The following is a 27,187-nucleotide window of genomic DNA, read 5'->3' on the forward strand; positions in this document are numbered from 1 at the left end:
TTCACGGTTAAACGAAATAAATATTATACATTGGTTTTTTTTTTCCTTTTTTTCTTTTTTTCCACTGTTTGAACATTTTCCCATAGTCCTTCACTGTGGTCAGATCTCATGTAATTTGCTTCGTCTTGTTCTTCAGTAGTTGTTGCTATCTCAGCTTGCACATCGGCACAAAATGGAGGTATCTCATCGAACTGGTCGTACTCTTCTTCGTCGATTACGTTTTCTATCCCAACAATCCTTCTTTTTCCGGGTAAGACGATGCTCCACCTAGCATCACTCGGGTCAGTGACATAAAAGACTTGGGTTGCTTGCTTGGCGAGTATGAACGGATCATCAACATACCCGACTCTGTTAAAATCTACCATTGTGAACCCGTCGTTATCAACTTTAACGCCACGGTCTTCGACCCATTGACACCGAAACAAGGGAATGCTGAGGTGAGCATTGTAAACGAGCTCCCAAATTTCTTCAATAACACCGTAATATGACTTTGATGCCATTACAGGCCGGGCATCCCCTGATCTACTGAATTCTTGAGACGTCGCCACCAACGTCACCCCACTATTTTGCATGGTGCTCTTATCACTTTGTAATTTAGTGTAAAATGTATATCCATTAATCTCGTATCCTTGGAATGTTCTAACAACCATTTGGGGTCCTTGGCCCAGCCATCTAACCGTTTCACTTACGGGCGACATTTCGGAGTGTGACTTCACTCTTTCTTTCAGCCATCCTATGAAACAACGGTTATGCTCGTCAGTAATCCACTTCTGACTTCTCGTGTAGTTCTGTTGTCGAAGGATTGCCATGTGCTCATCTATATAGGGAGTGACATCTGCCATGTGCTGTAGTACAATAAAATGTGCCTTTAACAGTTCATCTCTATCAGCAAGTATGACTTTCAACCCAATAGTCCCTACTCCTTGGAGCCTTCCCTCGTATCGAGATGTTGGAACGCCAATAGGACCAACACCGGTCATGTAGTTGGTGCAAAACTCAATCACCTCTTCCGTGGAATATCCTTCTACGATGCTACCTTCGGGCCGATGTCGGTTCCTTACGTAACTTTTCAAAATACCCATGAATCTCTCGAATGGATACATATACCGCAGGAACACGGGACCACAAATCTTAATTTCCCTCACAAGGTGAACAACAAGGTGAACCATAACATCGAAAAAAGATGGCGGAAAATACATCTCAAGATGGCAAAGAGTAACGACGACCTCCTTTTGCAGAGAGTCCAATTTTAGCGGGTCTATCACTTTGGAATTAATTGCATTGAAGAAAAAACAAAGCTTCGTGATGGCTTGCCGAACGGGCTTTGGTAAAATTCCTCGGATTGCAACATGAATCATATGTGTCATTAAAACATGACAGTCGTGGGATTTCGGACCAATCAATTTCATGTCCTTCATGGACACAAGCTTCTTAATATTCGAAGAATACCCTGATGGGACTTTAATACTATGAAGGCATTTACAGAAGCTTGTTTTCTCGGTCTTCGACATTGTGCACATTGCGGGAGGTAGGTATGCCTTTTGCTTCCCTTTATCCTGCGGTGCAAGCTTGGGTCTTATTTTCATTTCCACCATGTCTTTTCGAGCATTGATACCGTCTTTAGTCTTCCCCGGAATATTCAACAATGTGCCGATCAGACTGTCGCAGACATTTTTCTCAATATGCATGACATCTAGGCAGTGTCTCACTTCTAAATATTCCCAGTACGGTAGCTCCCAAAATATGGACTTCTTTTTCCAAATATTTTTCGGTGGTGCTTTGGCACATTTTCCGAAAACAACTTTAAGATTTTTAACCAGCAGGAAGACACCCTTCCCGTCTAACGGACGATGTGCCACTCCAAGCTCAGTGTTCCCGTTGAATTCTTTCTTCTTCTTACGGTATGAGTGATTAATAGGAAGAAACCTACGGTGCCCCATGAAAACATTCTTTTTACAATTTTTCAACCTCAGCACCTGCGTGTCATCTTCACAGATAGGGCACGCTTTTGCTCCTTTAGTACTATAGCCCGATAAATTTCCGTACGCGGTAAAATCGTTTATGGTGCAAAATACCATGGCCCGCAGCTCAAATTGCTCTTTACCGTACGCATCCCACACCCGGACGCCATCCCTCCACAATTTTTGGAGGTCCTCAATTAATGGTGCGAGATATACATCTATGTCATTTCCGGGTTGTCTGGGTCCTTGGATTAGTAATGACATCATTATATACCTGCGTTTCATGCACAACCAAGGAGGAAGATTGTAAATGCATATAAGAACTGGCCAAGTACTGTGCCGACTGCTCATGCTTCCAAACGGACTCATTCCGTCTGTGCTCAACCCTAGCCTAAGGTTTCTTGATTCGCCACCAAATTCTGTGAAATCTCTATCAATGTTTCTCCACTGAGGAGAATCAGCTGGGTGTCTTAGTTTACCGTCCCTTTTGCGCTCGTCTTCATGCCAACGCAATAATTTCGCATCTTTGGGATTTGCAAATAACCGTTTGAATCTCGGTATTATCGGAAAATACCACACCGACTTAGCCGGAGCCCGACCCTTGTTTCCTTCATCGTTACCATCGTCAGTGTCCTGGTTCTTACGTCTGTACCGTGAAACACCGCATTTAGGACAAACATGCATGGCCTCGTACTCTCCACGGTACAATACACAGTCATTCGGACAGGCATGTATTTTTTCGACCTTCAAGCCCATTGGACATATCAACTTCTTCGCCTGATATATTGTACAGGGTAACTCGTTGTTATCTGGGAGCATTTCTCGTAAGAGCTCTAATAAGGACGTGAAACTCTTGTCGCTCCAACCATTGTCTGCTTTTAAGTTCAACAATTTCAACACAGCTGACAGTTTTGAAAATTTGGTACACCCGGGATATAACGGCCTTTTGGATTCATTAGACATATACTTAAATTTTTTATAATTTTTATCACTAATTTCATCTTCCACATCACGTAACATGTCTTCTAGATTTTCAATAAAATCGTATTCTGCATTTTCATCAATATTCACACAATCATCCTCGTTGTAATTAAGTTCAAGTAGATTATCAAAATTTTCGACATTCTCAAAATCATCGTTGGAATGAAGCTCAAAATTATCATCAACTTCTACATTAATATCAACATTGTCTTCCAAAACAAAATTTCTATTGGTAGCACTACATTCCCCAATTTTCTCACCATGCATAAACCAACACGTATATCTCTTCTGAAATCCCCGACAAATCAAATGAGCTCTAATTTCTTCCAAGTCCCCAAATCTTTTAAAATTGCTACAATCTCTACAAGGACACAAGATGTCGTTATCCTTTGTCTTCGCTCTATAACTCTCGGCACATTTTATGAACTCATCAACGCAAGCCAAATATTCTGCAGTATCACGTCGCAATTCGTACATCCAACTTCGATCCATCTGTAAATTAAATTAAAATAATGATTCCAATTAGTCATGGTGGTCGAGCAACATACATTGTTACAAATTCTTGGCTTACAAACGGGCCGGTTTACAATCGTAACCCACTCCTTGAATATTATGCCTCATATGTGAACACATTAATTAGCGGGATTTAATTAGTGTTTAAGAAAAATTCGACAGCATTTCCCCTTAACTCCCCAAGTATGCGTAAACCACATACTCGTAGGAGCAATAAGGAGAAATGCTGACGAATTTTTCTCAAACACTAATTAAATCCCGCTAATTAATGTGTTCACATCCTAAATGAGACACAATATTCAAAGAGCAGTCCCAAACGGGGGACTATCCAAAATTAATCCCTATTAGATTAATTTTGAACGGGCATGGACCTAAAAGCATCAATAGGTCGGTTATTGGACCACAATACACTAATTATTTACATTACCTTAACAGATCAAGCATGCATGCATTAATAAATAATTGACCTAAATAATTAAGCAATAATAAGTACCAGAAAATTAGCGAGAGAAAAGAGGAAGACTAACCCTAGCAAGATAGAGAGGAGAAATGCAAATTAACTTCAAAGATCTCAGCTTCGGTCTCGATCCTTCTGCGCAGAAATCAGACCAACAGAGAGAGAGAGAGAGTAATTGATCAAAACGGCGCTGGAAGAAGGCCTTTTTGTAACCCTAAACCTTTCTACACGGACATTTATCTATAAAGCCGTGTAGAAAGTCGAGAGAGCTACACGGACTTTTATATAAACAGCCGTGTATAATTATTTTTTAACTCTTTTTAATTAAAAGAAACAACCTTTTTTAATTCTACCTTTCTACACGGCTCTTTATTAAATGTCCGTTTAGCATTGTATTTTTTTTTGGTTTTTTTTTTTATGTTTTTCAGATAGCAAAACAAACAATTTCCAAAAAAGAGGAAGACATTTAAAATCCTGAATTCCAAAACATATATAGCAATTTGAACAAAAAATTCATGTACATTAATTTATACAAAAATTACAAATTCTTATTGAGCATTAATTACAAAAGTTAAATCCATATAAACTAAAAAATTCTATCAAGGACTGGAAGAGGTGGATATATGAAGGACCCTCAGAATCGGATGGAGAGTCAGATGAAGACGATCTCGTCCGACTCCCCACCCGGCTCTGGTCCTTCATCCGACTATCCGGCTCTGAAATTATCCTCCAAAAAAACTTTAGCGCACAAATCAGACCAATTAATTGGGGAAATGAAGCAATTCGCATGGGAATTCGAGATGTAGGTTATCAATTATATCGGACTGGTCATCTTATGAGCTCCAAAAACAGTAGCTCATCTTTATAGATTTGCGATCCGAAATAATTGATAAACCTAAATTTCCGCCCAATTGTTAACTGCGAGAGGGAGAGTACAGATTGATCAATATGTTCTAATAAAGAAAGAGTTCAATAAAGATTCATATGTAAACTAAAATTTCCATTAAGGACTGGAAGAGGGGATCCCCTCTTCCAGTCGTTAATGGATATTTTTAGTTTACAAGTGGGTGATTCTTTCCTTTTGGTGCCAGTAGGGTTTACAGAGGGTAATATGAAGATACATATTTTAATAAAGAAAGAGCTAGCTGAAAATAAAAAGTTGGATGAAGGACCTTCAAAAAAAAGAGAAGAGGTGGATGAACAACCTTCAGAGTCGGATGAAGAGTCGAATGAAGAGTCGTCCGACTCTTCATTGGACTCTTCATCTGACACTTCGTCTGGCTCTGAAGGTCATTCATCCCTCCTCTTCCATTTTTTTTGAAGGTCTTCATCCCAACTCTTTATTCGATCAGCTCTTTCTTTATTAAAACATGATCTTCATATTACCCCCTCTGTAAATAATCAGATTACAGAGAGAGAGAGAATTGATCAAAACGGCGCTGGAAGGAGAAGGCCTTTTATATAACCAACTTGGTGCTCGAAAAGGCGCGCCCTTACCAAAACCCTAAAATAACCTTTCTACACGGCTTTTTATTAAACGTCCGTGCAGCTCTCTCAAGCTTTCTACACTGTTATTTAAACAAACATCCGTGTACAAGTTGGACATTTCTTCACGGTTCTTTAATTAAATATCCGTGTAGCTCTCTCAAGCTTTGTACACTGTTATTTAAACAGACATCCGTGTACAAGTTGGTCATTTCTTCACGGTTCTTTAATTAAATATCCGTGTAGCTCTATCAAGGCTTTCTACACTGTTATTTAGACAATAAGCCGTGTACATTCCCTAATAAACGTCCGTGTAGCTCTCTCAAGGCTTTCTACACCGATTCTTTAATAAAAAACCGTGTAGAGATTTCACAGATATTCCGGGCACCCAAAAAATTACAATTTCTCCACGGTTTTTACGTAAAATTGTCAAATCCGTGTACAATGTGCAGTGTACAATGACCATTTTTGTAGTAGTGTCTTGTAGATGTATTTATCACCAATGACTTCACGATATTTTGGTTGATCTACAAGCTTCCGAGTGTTGTTCTTTTCAATCATTTGCCTTTTATTCTTCGTGGCTTTTGTCAAATTTTCATGCTTCGTGACCTCTACAAAGCTTTGCGGTTCAAATATTGAGAAATTAGACGACTTGTAAAATTTAGGTAAAAATCTTACTTGCTTGGGGGATGACTCTGATATTGTAGATCCTTCTTTAATTCTTCGACTAGTACTCGGGTTTGATCCTGGACTTGAAGTAGTGCTTAAACTTGATCTGTCTTGGCGTTGTGTTTCACCTTCCTCTCGTGGCTTGATCACCTCATTTCTTAGTGCCAAATGCGGATCGTAGCTTATCCGAAGTGGGAAGCTTCTAGAGTTCTCCATTTGTATTATTGCTATTATTTGATTTTTATTTCTTCGGTTGAAAATTTTGCAGCCTCCATCTTCAAAATGAACTGCATACCCATTCTTTACTAATTGCCCCACGCTTAGCAAATTTTGTTTTAGGTCCGGAACTAATAGTACATCTCGAATAAATTTCGGACCCATCTTAGTTTGTACAGGAATAATACCCTTGCCTTTTGCTTAAACAATTGATCCATTTCCCATACGTACCTTTGTCTCATACGAAGTGTCGATGTGGTAAAATAATTTGCGATTTCTGGTCATGTGATTTGTGCAACCACTGTCAAGGAACCAGATATCGCCTTTCTCTTCATTGGCTGAGTGGCACGCATAGAAAATGCTTTCATGACTCTCATTTTCTTCTAAGAAGTTTGCTCGGTCGTTAATTCTTGATCTGCACATTCGTGCTATGTGGCCGATCTTCTTGCATTTGTTGCATCTCTTTGTCGACCAACATTCAGATGTACTATGGTTCGACCTTTTGTGTATATCGCACCATAAATTTGAATAACTCGAACCTGGTGCATTCTCCTTGTGCGCCGACTGCTTTTCTGCATCTTGTCGCGGACCGCCGCCTTGTTGGTTATTTTGTTGACTCGTGGGGTTATATCGTGGTCTGAAGCTCAGCTTGGAGTGGAATGCGTCTTCCACCAAATTTCCTTCGTGTTCGAGCTTTCTTTCTTCATGTGACTCCAAGGAGCTCATCAATTGTTGAATCGAAAGCGTCGATATATCTTTTGATTCTTCAATTGCCGTAACGATGTAGTCATACTTGTCAGTGAGGCTAATTAAAATTTTCTCGACTACCTTCTGATCGGAGATGTCTTCTCCATACGTCCGCATCTGGTTCATAACTTCTACGACTCGCGAGAAGTACTCCTTGATCTTCTCCGACTCCTTCATTTGGAGGTTTTGAAATTGTCTTCTTAGTGTCTGTAGCTTCACCGCTTTCACTTTCTCGGAGCCTTCAAACTCCTCCTTCAAAGTCTCCCATGCTTTCTTGGATGTAGTTGCTCCACTTATTCGTGGAAATAAACTTTCGACAACACCTTGTTGAATTAGAAACAAGGCCTTAGCATCCTTCATTTGTTGTTGTTGTTGCTCCGGCGTCAATGTTGCTGTTGACACCGTAAAATCTTTTTCGACGACATCCCACAATCCCTGCGAGAGTAGCAGCGTCTGCATCTTGATCTTCCACATGGCATAATTTTCTCCCGTAAATATGGGAACCATCGATTGCGCCATAATTACGTCAATACCTGAAGACATCGACTTGAGATGCTTCTTATTCACGAACGCCCTTGTTTACTTCGTTAACTTGATACTAGCTCGAACCTGAAGCTCTGATACCAAATGATGGAAATTGTAATCAGATTGTGGGTGGTATAGGAAGAGGAGTTTATATAACTTGACTCTTTTATTTAGTGGAGTGTACACGATTTTACAACTTTGGTATAAGTCACGCCTCAATCTTTGATTTCTCTCTGATTCTCTCTTTGGTTCTCTGATTCTCTTATATGATTCACTCATATATGATTAGCTCTGTTTATAGTAGTATATGTCGGTAGAAGAATCTTCTACAAAATTCATTTATTTCTACCGACATAAGGAAAGTGTTTTGACCTCTAGATAATACCGGATACATTAATCTTTACCGATGTTTCTTGAACAATCCACAGATAACTTTTGGGCCTTGGGCCCTCGGTACTGTTCCAATAATGTGCACGTCTTCTGGATATAACGATAAAAGTGGTAGGAGCAACGGCAGTTTCTGTTAGAATAACATTTACAGATAAAGAGCAGGCGATCCAAGCAATCACGGAGAAAATAATAAGAAGGGAGCTAGTGTGCTTCAGAAGTGCAGCCACAATACAAACAGAGCAAGATTATGGTATGCTGCCATTTATACTGGCATGTGGTTTAGGGTTTACGGTCCTTTTCGTTTCAGTTTGCCTTTTAATTTTTTTTCAATTTTACTTGTTCTTCTTTCTAGCCTTTTTAATTAATTTGTATATAGGGTAGTTGACCTTTTATATTTCTTTTATTATTTATTTATTTTATTTTTTATTTTATGAAAAAAGGGGCACAACTTGTGTCTCCATCAATAAAATTTGAAGACTTATCTGAAACAAAAAAAAAAAAAGTAATCAGGGCAATACGGTTTGGGGTTCAAAATCAAACATCGGTGGTATATATATTTCACCTAGAATTTTTTTTTTATAAAAAGTAATAAAAAAGAAAAGAGAAAAATAGAAAGAGTACCTGTGATTTTCTATTGATAGAAAGATCAATACTTATCATATTGATTTAAAAGAAAAGAAATGTTCTGGTACCCCGAGCCACCATATTCGAGCGCATCTCCCAAGTAGTTTAACAGAAAAAACTTCTAATATTGTCTAACTTCCATTTTCAGCGCTAATGTCAAAACATTAAAAACTATGTTTATAACATTTTACTGCTACTCGTAAGCATGTAAACATCTGTCTGAAAGCATTAAAATTCTCAATTTGCATAGCTTTAACTCCTAACTACTTTTGTCTTCAAGCCAAAAACGGAAAGATTCCTTTCACCCACTCTTTTTTATTTTTTCTCTGATCATTATAATTTATTTTCCCGATAATCCATGATGAATTTTACGAATATAAAAATACAAACGTTTTCTATTCGATTTTATTTTTCAAATAAAATACATGAAGAAATACTTTTGAGTAATTTTAAAGTCATTTATTTTTTTTTAAAGTAAATCTTATGAGCACTTTACATTTTTAAGTTTTTAAATCTCAGTCTTCAACCATTAAAATTTTCAAGACTTTGTACATGAGGTTTATATGCTTTGTAAATGCAGTGTTATTGTTGAGATTTATATGCTTTGAAATGTTATTGTTGAGGTTTTAATTCTTTGTACATGAGGTTTATATGCTTTGTAAATGAGCTTTATAAATGCAGTGTTATTGTTGAGGTTTATATGCTTTGTAAATGAGCTTTGTAAATACAGTGTTATTGTTGAGGTTTATATGCTTTGAAATATTATTGTTGAGGTTTTAATTCTTTGTGCATGAGGTTTATATGTTTTATTCTAGAGATTTAAAGTGTTATTAATGAGGTTTATATGCTTATACATGAGGTATATATGCTTGTGAACAGAGGTTTAAATTATTTAAGCAAAATTAAAAAAAAAACTGAAAGTCACAAACATTTAAAGTGGTAAAAAAAATTACGACACAAATATAACTCGAAAGTTATTCTTTATGAATCTCATTTGAAAGAGAAAATTGGATAAAAAACATTTATATTTTTAGATTCGCAAAATTCATCACGGATCGTCGAGAAAATGAATGAGAATGATCACAAAAAAATAAAAGAAAGTAGGTGAAAGGAATCTTTCCTTTTTGGCTTGAAAATAAAAGTAGTTAGGAGTTAAATTATACAGATTTAGAATTTTAATGCTTGCAAACAGAGGATTAAATGCTTGCGAGTATCATTGTAAAATGTTATAGATAGAAATTTAAATGTTTGAATATTAGCGCTGGAAATAGAAGTTACATAACATTTAAAGTTTTTTCTGTTAAACTACTTAGGAGACACACTTAGAGATTTTATTTGAGGTACAATTATCAAGCTCCTTAAAAGAATTCAATACTAGACGGTACAAAGTTTATTGAAAACTTTTGAGTGGAGAGGAGAGAGATAGAGAGAAGAGCAAGAAATAAGAGGAATTTTATTGGAAACTGTACTCGGATTGTGGCATTCAAAGAAGAGATGGGTTTATTATATAATTTATTTTATTTAAAAGGAGTATAAAGGGAGTACAAAGTTTTGATGTATTTTTCACTCACTCACGCCTCACATCTAATCTCTCTGATTCACTTCACACACTTCTTATGTATGACACCACTGCCTATTTATAATCTTATTACGTCGGCTACTCAACATCTAGAATATTATTGATGATACAAATATTTAAAACACTATAGAAGTCAATCCCATAACCGATCAGATAAGTCGGTAGAAGTTTCTAGATTACATTTTATCATTTCTAATACAATTCCAAAAGAAATTTTTAGTGAATTTCAACTTGAATAATCTAGAATAGATTATTGGGCTTTGGGCTTGAGCCTTCGGTGTTGTTATCTTTAACAGATTTAAAAAGCAGCTGATTCTATTCCCCTACCATTTATACTGACATGTGATTTAGGGTTTACAGTCCTTTTCGTCTCAGTTTGCCTTTCAATTTTCGAGGAATTTTATGTATATTTCTCAAAAAAATTAAAATTACGTATTTTTCCCTCCAAATTCAATAATAACATATCTATCCTTCTAAATATTAATAACTCACATTTATCCAATTACTAAATAACTGAACGAATTAAGTTTAATATTTTATAAATTATAATTAATTACAGAATTACTTCCTTATCTTTGTTGGACCGCTCCCATCTGATTTCTGCTAGACCGCTCTCGTGGACGTACATCGAAGACACTGCCATGGCTGCTATGGTTGAGACGGACCTAATCATTCCCTTATTTCTGCTGGAGCGGATCTCTTTTAAACCAAATTGTCCCCAGGAAACAAGCTAAACCCATGTTGCAATTAAAAAGATTCCTATGAAATATATTTCGTTGATTCCTTCTATTAGATGATCCGAATTGGAAAATGTAAGTTGATACTTTTCAGGGCCCCAATTTCAGCGCAAATAAATCACCTGAATGTTAGAAGCTCCAAGCTGATATCAAAGACGAATGTGCTGACACCGTTTCAATTCCAATCCATAAATAAAGAAAGGTCCCCGCAAAAAACAAGTAAGACCAAATCCATCAGTGTCCCCAGAGCAAGAGGAAACAAGAGGATGTGAAGAGAAATCAACAAAGGGAGAGGCAGGAGATCAGGGAGGAGAAAGAGTGCCACGAGTAGAGATGTGAGGCAAAGATGGAACCTGAGCTGGACGAGGTGTGAGTGAGAGAGAGAGAGAGAGACGTTGAAGGGGAGGAGAGTAGGAGGTGATAGAGAAAGAAGAGATCCACTCCATCCATCATGACAGCCATGGTCGTCTCTCTTTCCGAAATTTTTAAATATATCATAATCCAAAAAAAAAAAAAAAAATCAAATAACCACGATTATCTGAAAATTCAAAATTTGACAGGGCCACATCTAGACAGAGCGGCCCATTTCAGAGGACTGCATATAGGTGAAGCGGCCCCGAATTGGGGTCCACTTCTAGGGGATGCGGCCTTCATTTTTTTTTCAGAATGTATATTTTCTTTTTGTTTTTAGTTTTCAAAATAGTTGTAATTGTGTTTTTTTTTATATCTGTTATTTTGAAAAAAATTTACGTTTATCGGAAGAAATATTATATTCAAAATGTCGTTCCATTTAGATTTTACTCTGACGAAAAAACTATAAATAATAAAAACAACAAATAAAAAAGCGAAATAGTACGATAAATAAACTGTATCTAACAAAATAAATATCATCATATAATAAATCACAGTATCTGACAAATATTAGAGTAAAAAAAAGTATGAAAACAAACTATAACCTAATATTCAGAAGGACTAAACAGCTACCTCGCCTTCTTGACCCTCAAACCCCGAATTCGCACTGCGAGTGGCGTCTCATCGAGAGAATCATCTGACTCAGCGACCTGAGCATCCTCTGCATGAACATCCTCAATCTCGGTCTACTGTTAGAGTGCAGGACCAAATGCTACTGTCTGTCCGGACTCAACCGGCATTCTTCGCCATTGCTCAATGAGCCCAGACGACAATCCCTCGTCGACATTCTCCTCGGCCATCTGGGATAGCTGATACAATCCCATGGCACGTAATGTCCCTGCATAGGCCGTCTGGTACTTAAACCACATCTTGTTGTGGCATACCGTAACTGCATCTAGTCCCTAAATTAAAAAAAAAATCAGATCATTCAAATATTCATATAAATAAAATTAGAAATAAAATTATAATTTTATTAATAATATAAAACTTACCCCAGTGGCAGCCTCTAAGATACGGTGCTCCTAGTTCGGGTACCAGAGAAAGTCTGCTACCCGATCAGTGCGGTGCCAGATACTGGGTACCACAGATGTCAACACCGTTTCGACATACTGTGACATCTCAAATGGAGTGGATATAGGGGCTGCACCTCTACTGGAAGAAGATACATCTCTACTAGAAGACGGTATTTCTCTGTTAGATGCCATGTTGTATTTTACATTTTGGTCTTATTAGGATTTGCAATTAAATTTTGGTCTAAATATGGTCGGTGTTAAATTTGGTAACTAATTAAAATTTGGACCTAATTTAATGTAACTTCTAACAACAGATTGACTAATTTAAGTAAAATAACAACAACTATGGGTTGGTATTGGTCTAATTTAATTTATCTTGTAAAAATAATTAATTTTGGTAAAATAAACTAATTATTTATGTCAATAACTAATTACAATTTGGTATTTCTATAATTTAATTAAACTGATTAAAATTTCAGTTACAAATCTAAATCCTAAATCCTAATCCTAATCATAAAATCCTAAATACTAAACCCTAAACCCTAAACCCTAAATCCTACTCCTACTCCTAATCAAAACTAAAAATTGAAATCAGAAAAGAAGAAGAAACTTACCCGATTCGAAGGGATTCAGAACAGCTTGAGATTGTGAGCAAAAACCAAAACAGTGACCCCTTATATAGGGCTGGGGGGTGGCTGCTTCCCCTAGATGCGGCCCACATCCTAGGTCCGTTTTGCCTAAATGCGGCCTCCAGAAACGGGTCCGCTCAGCCTAGATGCGGCCGTGTTATTTTTCGAAAAACATGGTTATTTGGTTTATTATTTTTTTGAATATGGTATATTTAAAAATTTAGGTCTCTCTTCTACGTAGGGCTGCAAACGAATCAAACCGAATCGAACTTATCCTAGTTTGAGTTTGAGTTTGAATAAGATTTGAACTGAACTAGTTTGATTTGTTTCACAAAGAACTAATTTCGAATCTAATTAATTGCGAACTATAAATTTTTCGAATTGAATTCAATCGAATTACGAACTACAATTTTTTTTAGCGGCCCTAATTATACTAGTAGTTTATGCATTAGTTTTCTTCTCGCGGAACAAAATTCACACGGCTTCCTTTTACCTTTCACGAATTTACACTGATAGATTATGGGTCAGTTCAAGATTCCCTTATCTTTTACGCTGCTGGATTGATTTAAAAATATTATATGGACCTAGTCAAATGAAACTTGTTTCATTGTTAATTTATTATGTTGCTGAAATATTTTTCTATTATAAGTTACCATTATATTAACAATTTTGAGCTTTGATATAAGTTTGGTTCCTGCATTATTAAAGATTAATGGTTGAATCCATTAGTTGCATTATTTGAGATTCGAACTAAATAGTTCGTGAATCAATTTTGAACGAACTATACCCAGTTTGAGTTTGATTTGAATAAGATTCAAACTGAACTGGTTTGATTTGTTTCATAACAAACTAATTTCGAATTGAATTAATTGCGATTTTTTTTCGAATCAAACTCAAAACGAATCACGAACTACGAACTCTTTGTGTAGTCCTACTTCTAAGTGACTACATCCATGGGAGCGGTCCACAAGAAAGAAGTCGACGATTACATGATTAATTATAATTTGTAGAATATTAAAGTAAATTAATTTTAATTATTGATTAATTGGATAAATATCTGAATTAGTTGAATTTAGAAGGATAAATACGTTATTATCGAATTTGGAGAGAAAAATACGTAATTTTAAACTTTTTGAGGAATATACATGAATCCCCCCCCCCCCCCCCCCCCCTATTTTTTTTTTTCAATTTTACCTTTTCTTCTTTGTAGCCTTTTAAATTTGTTTATAGGGTAGTTGAACTTTTATAATTCTTTTATTATTTATTTTATTTTATTTTATTAAAAAGGGGCACAACTTATGTCTCTATCAATGAAATTTGAAGACTAATCTAAAAAAATAAAAATACATCAGGGCAATTCGGTCTGGGGATCAAAATTAAACAACTGTGATATCTATTTCACCGAGAATTTTTTTTATAGAAAGCAATAATAGAAAGAGAGAAATAGAAAGAGTATATGTGATTTTCTATTGGTAGAAAGATCAGTACTTAATCCTATTGATTAAAAAAATTTCAATACTAAAATCGGTACTAATCTCACTGATTATAGTCCAATTGTTTTTTTTTAAAATTTTCTTTATTAATATATAATATTTAAAAAAAATTGATGGAGTAATCATAATATTTTTAAAATTTAAGATACTCTATCTATTTTTTTTAAATATATTATATTTTAGTAGAGAAAAAAAAACTAAGCTAAGATCGATAAAATTAGTACCGATACTATTGAAACTTTATATCCATTAAAATTATTAGTACTCTCTGTTTTTATCTCTTTTTTTTTTAATATTTTATATGTACAAAAAATTCTCTATTTCACTTGGTACTCTATGTGGGCCAAGCTATTGTGTCGGTTCTGTATCTGTTGTCGTCTATGTTACTCGGATACTCCACATTGAACTCCGTATCTGTGTCGGATACGTATTGGATACCAATACATATCTGCTGAGGTGACATATCCTTAATTCCTCGATATAGTCAAGGATACGGATTGATTCGCTGCGATATGGTTCTAACCCATTCGAATACAGCTGGGATACACTGCACCAACGACACTACTGTAGAATTGGACCGTGGACCGCATACACCATACACCATATCGTCGTATTCGATAGGCGTATCGTATCCTTGATTTTTAAAAATTACTGTATCGTCATATTCGATACGATATTCGTAACCGTATCTATACAACATAGGTTGTCATTATTAATATTAGGGGTGTCAATGGGTACGATACGGGTCGAGAGTCGGTTGTCAACGGGTACGTTATTATTAGACATGTTCATATTAGTATCTATTATGGTAACAAAAAAAATCTTTACTTTTATCTATTTTTTCGAATACAGTACTGGTTTGGTAAACAGATAAAAAAATGCCATTGACATTTTAATTTTTGCTTTCAATAAAATATTTTTCAAAACAAGAAAAAAATATAAAAATATAATGAATACAACTAATTTGTATTATGAAAATTTAATAAAATACAAAATTTTATTGTATCATCTTCATACAAATACATATCTCTATATATATAATTTTATTTTAAAATATTATCTTATACGAAAAATGGTAAGATAACGAAAAAAATTGTTACCCATACCTAATAAGCTAACAAAAAAAAAAAATCTTATTCTTACTCGCGTATTCGAATACGATACGGATCGGGTAAACGGGTAGAAGCAGTGCCATTGACACCACTAGTTAGGGGTGCACAAAAAATTCGAGATTCGTGATTCGATTCGAGTTCGATTCGAAAAAGTTCGAAAAAAATTCGATTCGAAACTAATTCGGTTCGAAATTAATTCAAACTAGTTCGATTCGAAATTAATTCAATTCGAATTCGAACCAGGGCAGGTTCGAATCGGTTTGGTTCGAAATTATTTTGGGTTCGAAATTCAACTCGGAGTAGGAGTATGGGCCATAGAAAATAGTACCGTTAAATGCAGTGGGCCCGGTACTATCATATACACCTTGTGTTCTCTGTGCGCCTCTGCATATACCCAGGCCCTACAACTCTTTGATACATCAATGTGACAATCCGTGAATGGCTCAAGGTTCACATTTGGGCTCACTTATTGGGCTGCTTATGATAAATAATAAAATAATGGAGCTATTGAAGGAAGCAGAGCTCAGGGCCCAGTCGTCCGGTTTATAACATTATCCCACAATTTCAAATCAAAATAAAAGCAGCTTTTAGTAGCTTATAAAAGCAGCTGGGTTCTGAGAAGAATATCAAAACAAATTAACTTGACCCTATGAAAACAGAACTCGGATAATGGGTTTTGTTTTAGTTTAAATTTGTTTGGATCTGAATCCGAATTCTTTTGTTAATAAATTAAATAATTCAAATTTAACTGAATTGGTTTTAATTTCGAATTAATTTCGATTCGAATCGAACCAGTTCGAATTATACCGAATCGAATTCGAACTGGTTTTTTAGATTCGAAATCATTTCAATTTCGAACTAGGTTCGATTCGAATTAATTTCGAATTCGAATTCGAACTTGGGTAGGTTCGGTTTGGTTCGGTTCGTTTGCAGGCCTACCCCTAGTTATTATAAATGATATACAAATATGCTGTTGTGCATTTATTAGAGGTGCTACTTTTACCTGATTACTCGGATCTGATTAATTTGGATAGGGTATGGTTTAAAAAATATAACCGGTTAAATTATGGGTATGGTTACAAAATTAATAATTTAATATCCGACCCGAATCCGAACCAGAACCGATACTGTAATAGGTAGGATATGGGTTTCATTTAATTATCCGACCCATAATCGAACCCGACCCGATACCCGTATAAATACCTGATAAAACATATATTAATAACTATTAATATATAAAAATACAACTTTGCATATTAATTTTTGTATAAGCTGTGGGGAGCCCAGTACTTTTTTGAATGTGAGAAAATATAATGCAGTGACATATTCGCTATGTTTATACACATAGATGGATGTCAAATTTATTCCTTCTATAACAGTTGCATTAATTTTTTAAATAAAATTTATTACTGTGGATGCATCCTTCAATATTTGTCTTGATATCCTCTGCATAATAATAAAAATTTATTGCTCTCATTGATATGTCATTTCTACAAATTATTAGTATTCTATTAATAGATTTTTTGAACCATAGAACAAGAAATCGTCATCTCTAATATTTTACTTTTTAAAAATTATATCTCTTCTTCAATATTTTTTTTCAAAAGTTATTTTCTCTCCATCCTCCTGATTTTTTTGTGACATATACCCGCTTTGGATCCGGAACCGCCTCGTATCCGAACCGGACCCGATAATCTACAAACAAGTTATGGGTATATATCTACCCGGAACCGAAATACTAGATCCGAAATATCTACGGGTAGATAGGTATCCGGATCCGAACCCAACCCGAATTGAAATAGATAAGTGTATGGATTGAAATTTAGACCCGAACATTTTTAGGATACGGATCCAAATTCGACCCGACCCGATTACACCTCGAGCATTTATTCACTTTGGGTTGTGTGATTAAAATCAAAATTCAAACACTTCAAATTATATCTCAATTTTCTTGAATAAAATATATTATTATATAGTCTTTTTTTTGGTTAATAACCCGTAGATAATTGTAAAATTCTTAATTTATACTTTGTAAACTCCGCAAGTCTCCTCGGTAAAATCACCCAAGCGATATTGAAAGGGATTCAAGGGCTGCCGTTTTAAGAGTCACAATATCAGTTCGGTTACTCCGCTCCGCCTCGCCTCCATCACTTCTCGTCTACCTCGTCTCGATTTATTTGAGCAGATGACTCTGTTTAAGGATTTTGCTGCTCAGTGTCTCGCCCGTCTATCTCTACTTTTCGGGTTCGACTGAGGGTGTTGTATATTCGTTTCCATCCTCGTAGTATCTACTATAACTATATATGTGAATAAGGTATGTGTTTTTATGGTTGTTGATGATGACGTGATTACAAAGAGTTGCCTCCTTCCTCTTCTCTTTCTTCTTCTTTCACCTCTTTGAATGGTGACTGTCCTGGGCCGGTTGATTCAGTGCCTTCTTGGCTGAGTGGTGACTGTCCCGGTCTGATTTGATTCAGTGCCCTCTTCCTCCTCCTCTCTAAGTGGTGACTGTCTTCGGTCCGGTTTGATTCAGTTCTTCTTGGCTGCGAATTCCTCTGGGCGGCGTCTATTTTGGAAAGAAGAAGACGTTTCGTCCTTAAGGAATGGCTTTATATGGCGTACTCCGCCAACCATGCAACTCGAAAAATTATTGCTGTGTTTACATTCCCAGAGAAGAAAATCAGAAGGCCCACCTACTTACTAATCGGGCGCGAATAGACCAATTCGCATTCTCTGGCTTCACGTATCTATTATTTTCTGGCATAGCAAATTAAAAGATTTTACAGGTAGCTCAATGTATAGGTTTTCATATTTTTATTTTATTTTAATCAAAAGAAACCTATGTAATAGCTATCTTGTATATCGTTGGATCAATGCAATCGCTTATGGGCTTTCAACTGAAAAAAAAACCCGTAGGTAATTCATTAATCAGGAACAAAACTGATTACATCCATTTGTTCGTAGTTCGTATCAGTACATAAGTATACATAAAGCAACTGTACTGGTACTTAAAATATTACTGTTATATCAAAAGGGTATAGTACAAAGTTTCAGTACAACAAGATGTACCTTCTATCCCTAAATACACTTTCAGTTCAGATTGCAAGTATACAATCCTATCACGTAGTATATTATCGGGTATCGATCCACAGAGAGTATGGTTAAAAGCTAAGTTTTGTACTTTGTCAATTAATTTCAGAAAAAAGTAAATAAAGTAAAGTACAATAAAGTAAATGGGGGTTTTGTTCTAACAATCCTAAATTTGGGTTCAATACCCGAAAAGAGAGTTTTAAACAATAAAAGTAAATAAAGGAAAGAAATATTGGTTTGCTTTCAAATAAAGGAGATCTAGGGGCATTTGGTCTACAATATCTTGCTAATTCTATCTATTCAGTATTTGTTTAAGTTCATGTGTGATTTGATGAGGTTTCTAACCTAATATGTCATTAAGAGTCACTTTCGTGAAATTAATAACGTATCTAAGTAATTCGGACTTCACGATTAGGTCCTTCACCCTAGCTACCTAGACCATATGCTCTTGTTAGCCTCTCATCTCCTCAAATATTGGTACTTGACAATTAAGTCCATCATACCAATACCCAATTCGATTTGAGATGTCCTAATTAGGGTTTGGCTTCACGGTTAGGTCATTCACCAAATTCCTAACCTTAATTTCTGTAGTTCCAGTTTATATTACAAATTGGTTAGATCCTAATCCAAACCTAAGGTATTTACATTCATAATTTGGTACTATCCTATTGATCCTAGTCAATTTTGGTTCTTTCGAATCCAAAACGGGATAACTACAATTCAAGTACTAATTATGTAATTAACACAAATGATAAATCACAGAAATTAATATCAAATCCCATAAAACAATCATAACAAAAACAAATAACCGAATAAAATAGAATTAAACAAGTTCATGCATTGACCTAAACCCCTATAGAGAGATCTACTCTTTCTTGGAGAGATCCATTACAAAGTTTGACAAAAATAAGAAGAAATGAAACAAAGAAATGATTACACCCTTTCTTGGATCAAAACCCTCAATCTTGCCGACTTCTTGCTCGAATCTCCTTCTTCTCCCTCCTAGAAAAGCTTTCCTTAGCTGCTGAATTTTACGCTAAGTGTGTGTTTCCTTGGAAATGGACATGCACCAAGGGTGAGAGAGAGAGAGATGAGAGTTGTGTTTTTTTTTTAATGAGAATTAATCCCCTCTTTTATAACCAAGGGCTATGCCCAATTCAGAGGCTAGAAAGTGGAGTTAATGGGTACTATATTTGGATTGTTTTTCATTTTGCCTTGTCCACATTTAGTTGTCAAAACACGTCCTTGGTGCGCTAGAAATAGAAACCATGTCAAAAACGCGTATTTCTGGCTGTCTGCGAGTCCAGGCGGATGCTTCGACTCCAAGTTTCCTTTTTTAGATTCTTAGGTTGTAGATCTTCTCGTTAGCTTTCTAAAAAGTGGTCATATGCCCAAAACAGAGTTACGAGTCAAAAGTTATGGCTATTTTAAGTTCAGACTATAGTTATGCGTTCTGCTACAGTGCGGCCAGGCCACCCGCACTGGGCTCGGTTTTTCCTGTGCGTCTAGATTTCGGCCGCATCAATATCCATGTGTCTGCACGGATTTTGATGAATAGCTTATTATACCTTTTTAAAATTAGCGCGCGTCCAGAAATCCATCTAAGTACTTAGTGCGGCCGTATTGCAAACCGTGCGTCCGCACTACGCATTTTTCTTCATTTTCTGCAAATTAAAATCAAACAAACGCAATAACTTGATCCTAGGTGTATTATATTAATTTTATATTCAAAATACAAGATATTTGATGTTATTTTGTGATAAAAATTAGATCGAATATGTATATAATTTAGGTCTATCAATTACAAACAGATTCTCCTTCTTTAAAGCTAGACAAGAAAAAACAGAAAAATAAAACCGTGCTCTGATTACAAAAAGATGAGCCTTTGGGTTATCATGCTCAGATTGGTAGATAGCGAGCCTGCATGGTTTTCTGTACTTGTGCTCAGATTGATAGGTAGCGAGCCAGCATGGTTTCGTGTCATTAGCACAAATCGTGCTATTGTTGTATCATAGCGAGTCAGGGGAATTCAGAGAAGCCTTGGTGCTCAAATTAAATTTGTGCCTGATTATTCAGTTTTAAAACACAAGAAGATAAGGAGAGGGAGAAGAAGAGAAAGAATAAAAGAGAAGAAGAGGAGGGAAAGCGACAACATCAACACATCATCTTCATCACTGTCATCAGACATAACACGTTCCTTATATATATATATATATATATATATATATATATATATATATATATATATATATATATATATATATATATATATATATATATATATATATATATATATATATATATAGAGAGAGAGAGAGAGAGAGAGAGAGAGAGATGGGGTATGGTGCATTGCAATGCATAGGTCATGGTGTGCATTGGACCATAAATCACCGATTCAAAGTCCAAATGACCGATCCAAACCGTTCATCTTGTTCTCCATATTAATATGTGCTTGGAGACCAAATTTTATATTTTTTGGAATTTTTTTAGTATTTATTAAGCCACTTTGAAAATCACTGATCCAACGGTGGCTTCTGATTTTACTGTTCCAAACAGTCACCGTTGGATCAGCGATTTTCAAAGTGGCTTAATAAATAGTAAAAAAATTCCAAAAAATATAAAATTTGGTCTCCAAGCACATATTAATATGGAGAACAAGATGAACGGTTTGGATCGGTCATTTGGACTTTGAATCGGTGATTTATGGTCCAATGCACACCATGGCCTATGCATTGCAATGCACCATAGCCCATCTCTCTCTCTCTCTCTCTCTATATATATATATATAGTAGACAACGATAGAGGTGGAGCGAATTCACAACACCTCCATTCGAACACGGAGAGTCGAGATGGAGCGAAGAGCGGTGGCTGTCAGACAGAAGCACCTACTCGATTGGAGTGAGACGAGATGGATCGAAGAGTGATGGCCAGATCTGTTGGACGGAAGCACTTGCTCAAATAGAATGAAGCGGAGCGATGAGTGGTGGCTAGATCCGTTAGACGAAATCATCGGCTCGAATAAAATGAGGAAAGATGAACCGAGTGAAGGAGAAGAGGGTGGGACGGGGCGGAGAAACTGTTGAAATTAATCAACTCTCAATATGGCTTTTTGAATCGCCAGCGGAATTAACGAGAGAAGAAGCGGAGTTCCCTAGAAGCTTGTGCTGTTCTAGTAGGAATATTGACATATAATACCACATTTTCCTCGATTCCCGGACTACTGGAACTTACAGGATTTAAGAGAGCCCATTAAACAGCGCACAGCCCAATAATTACTGGCCCGATAAATAGAAGATGAACCCATTAAACAAAAGTTTCAATACGGAATCTCTACCTAGTTGATTTAAAGCTACCATGTGCATTTGGACAAGTTGTATATGAAAGTAAACTCCGGCAGTGTAATTTTTTTTTATCAAAAAAGGGTCAAGTTTTGGTCCGTTAATTATGCAGAAGATGAAGCCCAGTAAAACAGATGAAGTCAAACTATCAAAAAGGGTCAATTAAATCATTAATTGCCTCAATTGCCTCCAATTAAATACAAAATATATATTCTCTTTATATTCAAATCGTTTCATTTTACTAGTTCTTGTTTGGTACATTCAAATTTCAATATGCTATTTGGAACCACAAATATGAACAAGACGTACATTAATTTATCCAAGAAAATTACAGCTTTGTTTAAATGCAAATTTAAAACAGGATTTTTTAACAAAGGTCAAAATTAAGCTACACAATATTCATGTCATTAGCCTGATTATTCCGAAACAACTACTCTCCTAAAGCCGAAAAATGTATAAATAAATTAAAATACAAGGGAAAATCAATCTATTTCAAATTATTAACCTTGCCAAAGGAAAAATCAATCTATTACAACTAAGGTGCAAACTCGTCCTCGAACGAAGGTTTCGTGCGGGCCCCAGTTGCAGTTGGCGCTCTGACATGCCCCACCATTGACACATGCAGTGCTTCTTCTTCATACGCTCTTCTCTCCATCTCTGCGAGTAAAACCTTTTTTCTTCTGACACTCACCAATGCCACCACCAACAGCCCGATAAGCACCGCCCCTGTTGTACCGACCAAAACCCCCATTGCTACCAGCTTCCATGTACTCACACCTTTCGTATTATTTTGGTTATCTCCACCATTGATCTCTTCCATCATAAGTGCAAAGTGGCCTTGCTGCCATGTAATGCACACATTATTCCAGGGTTGAGTTGTTACGCTTATGTTGCCGTCTAATTGAAACACTATGCAATGTGCATTCTGCACCTGTTGGGCTTCAACAAGCGACGAGAAGTTCACGATAATTGGTGTTTTCGTAACCAAGATGTTAACACCCGCTACCGAAGGACTATGAAATGACGTTGCATTGTAGAAAAGAAGACCTAGAACAGGAGATACGAGCCGTAGCCTTGTGTTTGAGCTTATGTAATGCTCGTACATCGAAGAGAATTGTCCCATGTTTTCGCGAATGACAATTAGGCGCTTGACATGGGGGTGAATAATAATGCCGGGTGGTAATGAAAATTCCCCGAGTGAAGCACCGTACCGCCATAGACTTCCGGTTCGGTATCTGACTGTCTCTGCTGAAATTCCAGAAAGGCTTGGAGGTAGCGAAAGACTGTAATGAACAGCTGTTTTCTGATGCTTTTGAGTATGGTAGGATCGCATGGCAGCATCTCTGACAATTTGGTCGATTAGAGAGGCGTATTCAGTTTTATGTGAAGATGCATGATGTAGAAATAGAAGAAATAACAGGGTACTAATGCTCATTGGTGCCTTCTGGTAAAGATTTGTCAGAGAAAACCTATATGGATCAGTACTAATTTTTTGTGGTTAGATAAGAGAGAAGGGGAAGATGCAAGTTGTGAACAGTATGAGTAAGCATGATTAGAGCAAATGGGTTTTGAATATATTTTTTTCAAAAGAAGAAGAGGCACTGGTAATTCCATTCCATTAGGTGCTTGGCACGTGATGAGGTTCTCTAAAATTTGATCTTTTGTAACAGTCAGGTGTAAAGAATCTGTGTGGCTTTAAGAAGAGCAAGAAAAACATTATAAATGTTAAGGTACCACAAGTTGTTTACAAGTTGGCATGACACAGAAAGAAATGTTTGCAAGGCTGTATTGGGGAATTGATGATTGTGGCCGGGAGAAGGGGAGAGGAGGCAAGAAAGGTACAAGGCATGGATTGATTATAACACATGTTGCCTCCCCTTTTAGGAGTAAGGCTTGTGACACTTCCCTCTTGAGGAAATCATTGTTCCAAAGGCATGCTATTGACTCCCACTGAATCCAGACCATTTTATTAATTATTATTTCTATTCTTTTTTTTTTCTTTTTTTTTTAAAATTGTTAGCAGGACTATAACAAGTAAGAATTACGTTACACTGCAAAGCTATCTGGGATCCAACGGTTCTTTTTACATTGAAATTTAGTTTCTTCTATATCCAACTAATATACCATACTCTTTTTAAAAATCACAATTGTGAAATTTTTATTGGATTTTCAAACAGAGCTGACAAATAGATTTGTTAAATAGCATGATGTGACTAATAAGTCGTCACGTCACACTTCACGTGAATAGATTTTAACATAACGTGATTTGATCACCGTGATCACACATGACATGACGTGATTAAATGTGGTTTGACTAGTCAAGTTTAGTTATCTTTTTTCTTTAAAATTTTATGTTAGCTCATAAAAATAAATAAAAAGATGCTAGCAAATATTTTAAAATAAATTGAAATAAAGAAATAATTATTAAAAATTAATTAGATAACATGTTATTTGACTTAATGTGTTATTTTCGATTGAAAAAAAAATCATCTTTCGAGACAAACGACGTCACATGACCAATACACGTCATATAACGGCACAACTAAATTTTCTTCGCTGGAAATATTAGATAGAAAAAGGCCGAAATATATTTGGGCCTTTGTGGTTGATCGGCCCGCCTTGCAACAAGGTCAAATACATTTAAAATATTACCGTTATATACACTAAATCGTCCAAAATGGCCTATAATTCAGGCTGTACATGAGCAGGTAAAAATTAGGTCCAATAGAAATTTGAATTGGGCCAATTGCACAGCCGTATTTGGGCCTTTTGTGTGAACACGAGATATTCCTTATTAGGTCAGGAGATGCAAACTTTGATAAATTCTCCAGCCCAACAAGACAAACTAGGAGATGCAAAACAATGGGTCAGTGTCACTGTTCATCTCCTAGTTTGTCTTTTTTTTTTTTTTTCTCAAAAAAAACAAGACAAACTAGGAGATGAATAGTGACACTGACCCATTGTTTGAAATAATGGATTTGGATTTTTGGGATTGTTTTAAGAACTTTCTGTTGACCATAATAGATAATTGTTCCTTCAATAACAACTAGCAGACAATTCACTAATACAACCTTATTTTATTTTTAGAAAAAAGATATAAGTATAATTTTAATAAAGGAATTATAATTAAGTGAATACATAGAAACTCTTCTAAAGTACTATAATAATTAATATACCAAATTCATCTAAAAAAATTAATAAACCAAATAGTGCATGAAATGATTTTTTGAAATAGAGTAAGAGACATTGAGAGCGCATTATATATATTAATTGGCCGCTCGACTGTACTATAATGTATAAATTATGGTGTATTGAATTGGTACAAACCAGGCATAGTGAGGCTTCTCACAAACTTACTAATCTAGAACAATTTGTTAAAAAAAATTAGAAAGATTATTAAGTTTGAGATATTTTTTTAGTAAAAATTGGATGTAAAGTCACTTAATATTTATCCACAAAGTATTATTTATTCTGAATTTGAACATGCGATTTTACACATGAACAATAATATTGTCTTTGCCACTAAATTAAATAACAGTTGTCTTGAGTTTGAGAATTCAAATGGTATATTATATCGATGAAACAAGCAAGAACGCACTTTGGTATTGATAATATATATGAGTAACTCTTTTATTTTTCAAACTTCGCTTCAGACAAAAAATATCAATTGAAGAAACTATAGTCTAGAAGAAAAAAATATCTTTTTTTTTGAAAATATCTGATACAAAAAATATCAATTGAAGAAACTATCAAAATTAGAATTACAATAGTTGCTAAATACTGTCTATTACTCAACCTTTACACCACCTCCACTGTTGAAATCTACTTTATCAGAATAATAAAACAGAATTCAACTACTGGTACCTATCCTTCAGAAGATCTGCAGTATTACTATTTAACAAAATTTCATCCACAACTTAACTTCTCTACTGGCATGATATGCAATCCAAACCGGTCTATTTGGCAATCTTCAAAAATCTTCCTGTTGTGCGCCCTCCACAAAACCAGCAAATAGCAAAAAAATAACTAAATCTTTAGTTTCAAATAAAAAAATCAATTGAAGAAACTATAGTTTAGAAGAAAAAATATCAACAACAACAATAACTAAATCTTTAGTTTCAAATAAATTGAGATACATAAGTTAGAAATAAAATCGAACCGATCCAAATCATAAATCATGAGAGTTTTATTTCTATAAGAGATATTTTATGTTGACTCGTTACGTTTATCACAATCTTCTTTCTTTTTTCTGACTTGAAACATGCTGTGTAGTTCTACACAGGCAGAGTTAGTTTTTATAATAAAATTATTTCTGAAAAAATATTTCCCCGAAACGTTACATAAGGACATTTATATGCTAAACAACACAAATATACAATTAAGAGTAATTATCAACATATAGTACTACAAAAAATTGCATTATTTTAAGAATTATATGTACTATTTCTAGCTAGACACACTTTAAACATACGACTTTTAAATGAGGGGAAAGAAGTATAATATAATAGGAGTAAAGTTAGCATGCATTATGTTTATCTAGAATTTCAAATGATGAATTCAAATTATTGAAATTGATCTACTTTACAAGTGCCATGTGTATATGTAAATTTTTCAAATCCATTTACTACAAAATCAAGCAGTCAAAAAATAATGAAATATGAATGCATTAAAATAACTCATTAACCTTCATTCTTTTGGCCGCTTGACTTTGTACTAAATGAATTTGAAATTTCAAAAATATTATATGTACACACATCACTTGTGAAGTAGATCGGTTTCTAGGGTTAAGATTCATCGTGTGATACCAATTCGATAGGTTTTGAAGTAATGCTCTCCAAACCTTCTTGGTGAGCATAATGCATGCTAGCTCTACTCTATATAATAGAGTAGAACTTAGGTAGTTCTTAATTAAGCTTACCAGTTTCTTTGTGAGCTTAGCTCCAAAACCTATAGAATTGGTATCAAATGACAAATTTAAACCGTTGAATCCGAGCTGCTCACAAGTGATGTGTTTACATGCAATGTTTTTAAAATTTCAAATAAATTTAGTGTAAAATCAAGCAGTCACATTTATAAGGTTTATAAATTAATTTTAATACATTTATATTTTAAAGATCTTTTTACTGTTTGACAATATATACATATATATATTTGAGTAAAGGCCGGAGGTCACACAACTATTTAATATCCATAAAAAATCATCCATTCAATTGAGTT

The 27,187-nt window shown here is 35.3% G+C and overlaps 1 protein-coding gene across 1 annotated transcript; it reads right to left on the minus strand.

Moving 5' to 3' along the window:
- Positions 1 to 22,368: 22,368 nt before the first annotated feature.
- Positions 22,369 to 23,480, minus strand: LOC144557720 (uncharacterized). Its single transcript, XM_078306283.1, has one exon. It carries the CDS (start codon positions 23,403 to 23,405, stop codon positions 22,506 to 22,508), a length of 900 nt encoding a protein of 299 aa, XP_078162409.1. The 5' UTR covers positions 23,406 to 23,480; the 3' UTR covers positions 22,369 to 22,505.
- Between the last annotated feature and the right edge of the window lie 3,707 nt (positions 23,481 to 27,187).

The sequence above is a fragment of the Carex rostrata genome, chromosome 8 (assembly GCF_964058835.1).
Source record: "Carex rostrata chromosome 8, lpCarRost1.2, whole genome shotgun sequence".
Classification (NCBI taxonomy): domain Eukaryota; kingdom Viridiplantae; phylum Streptophyta; class Magnoliopsida; order Poales; family Cyperaceae; genus Carex; species Carex rostrata.

Excerpts from the sequence above, each read along its gene's own strand:
- LOC144557720 (XM_078306283.1), bottom strand. The coding sequence starts at position 23,405 with ATGAGCATTAGTACCCTGTTATTTCTTCTATTTCTACATCATGCATCT.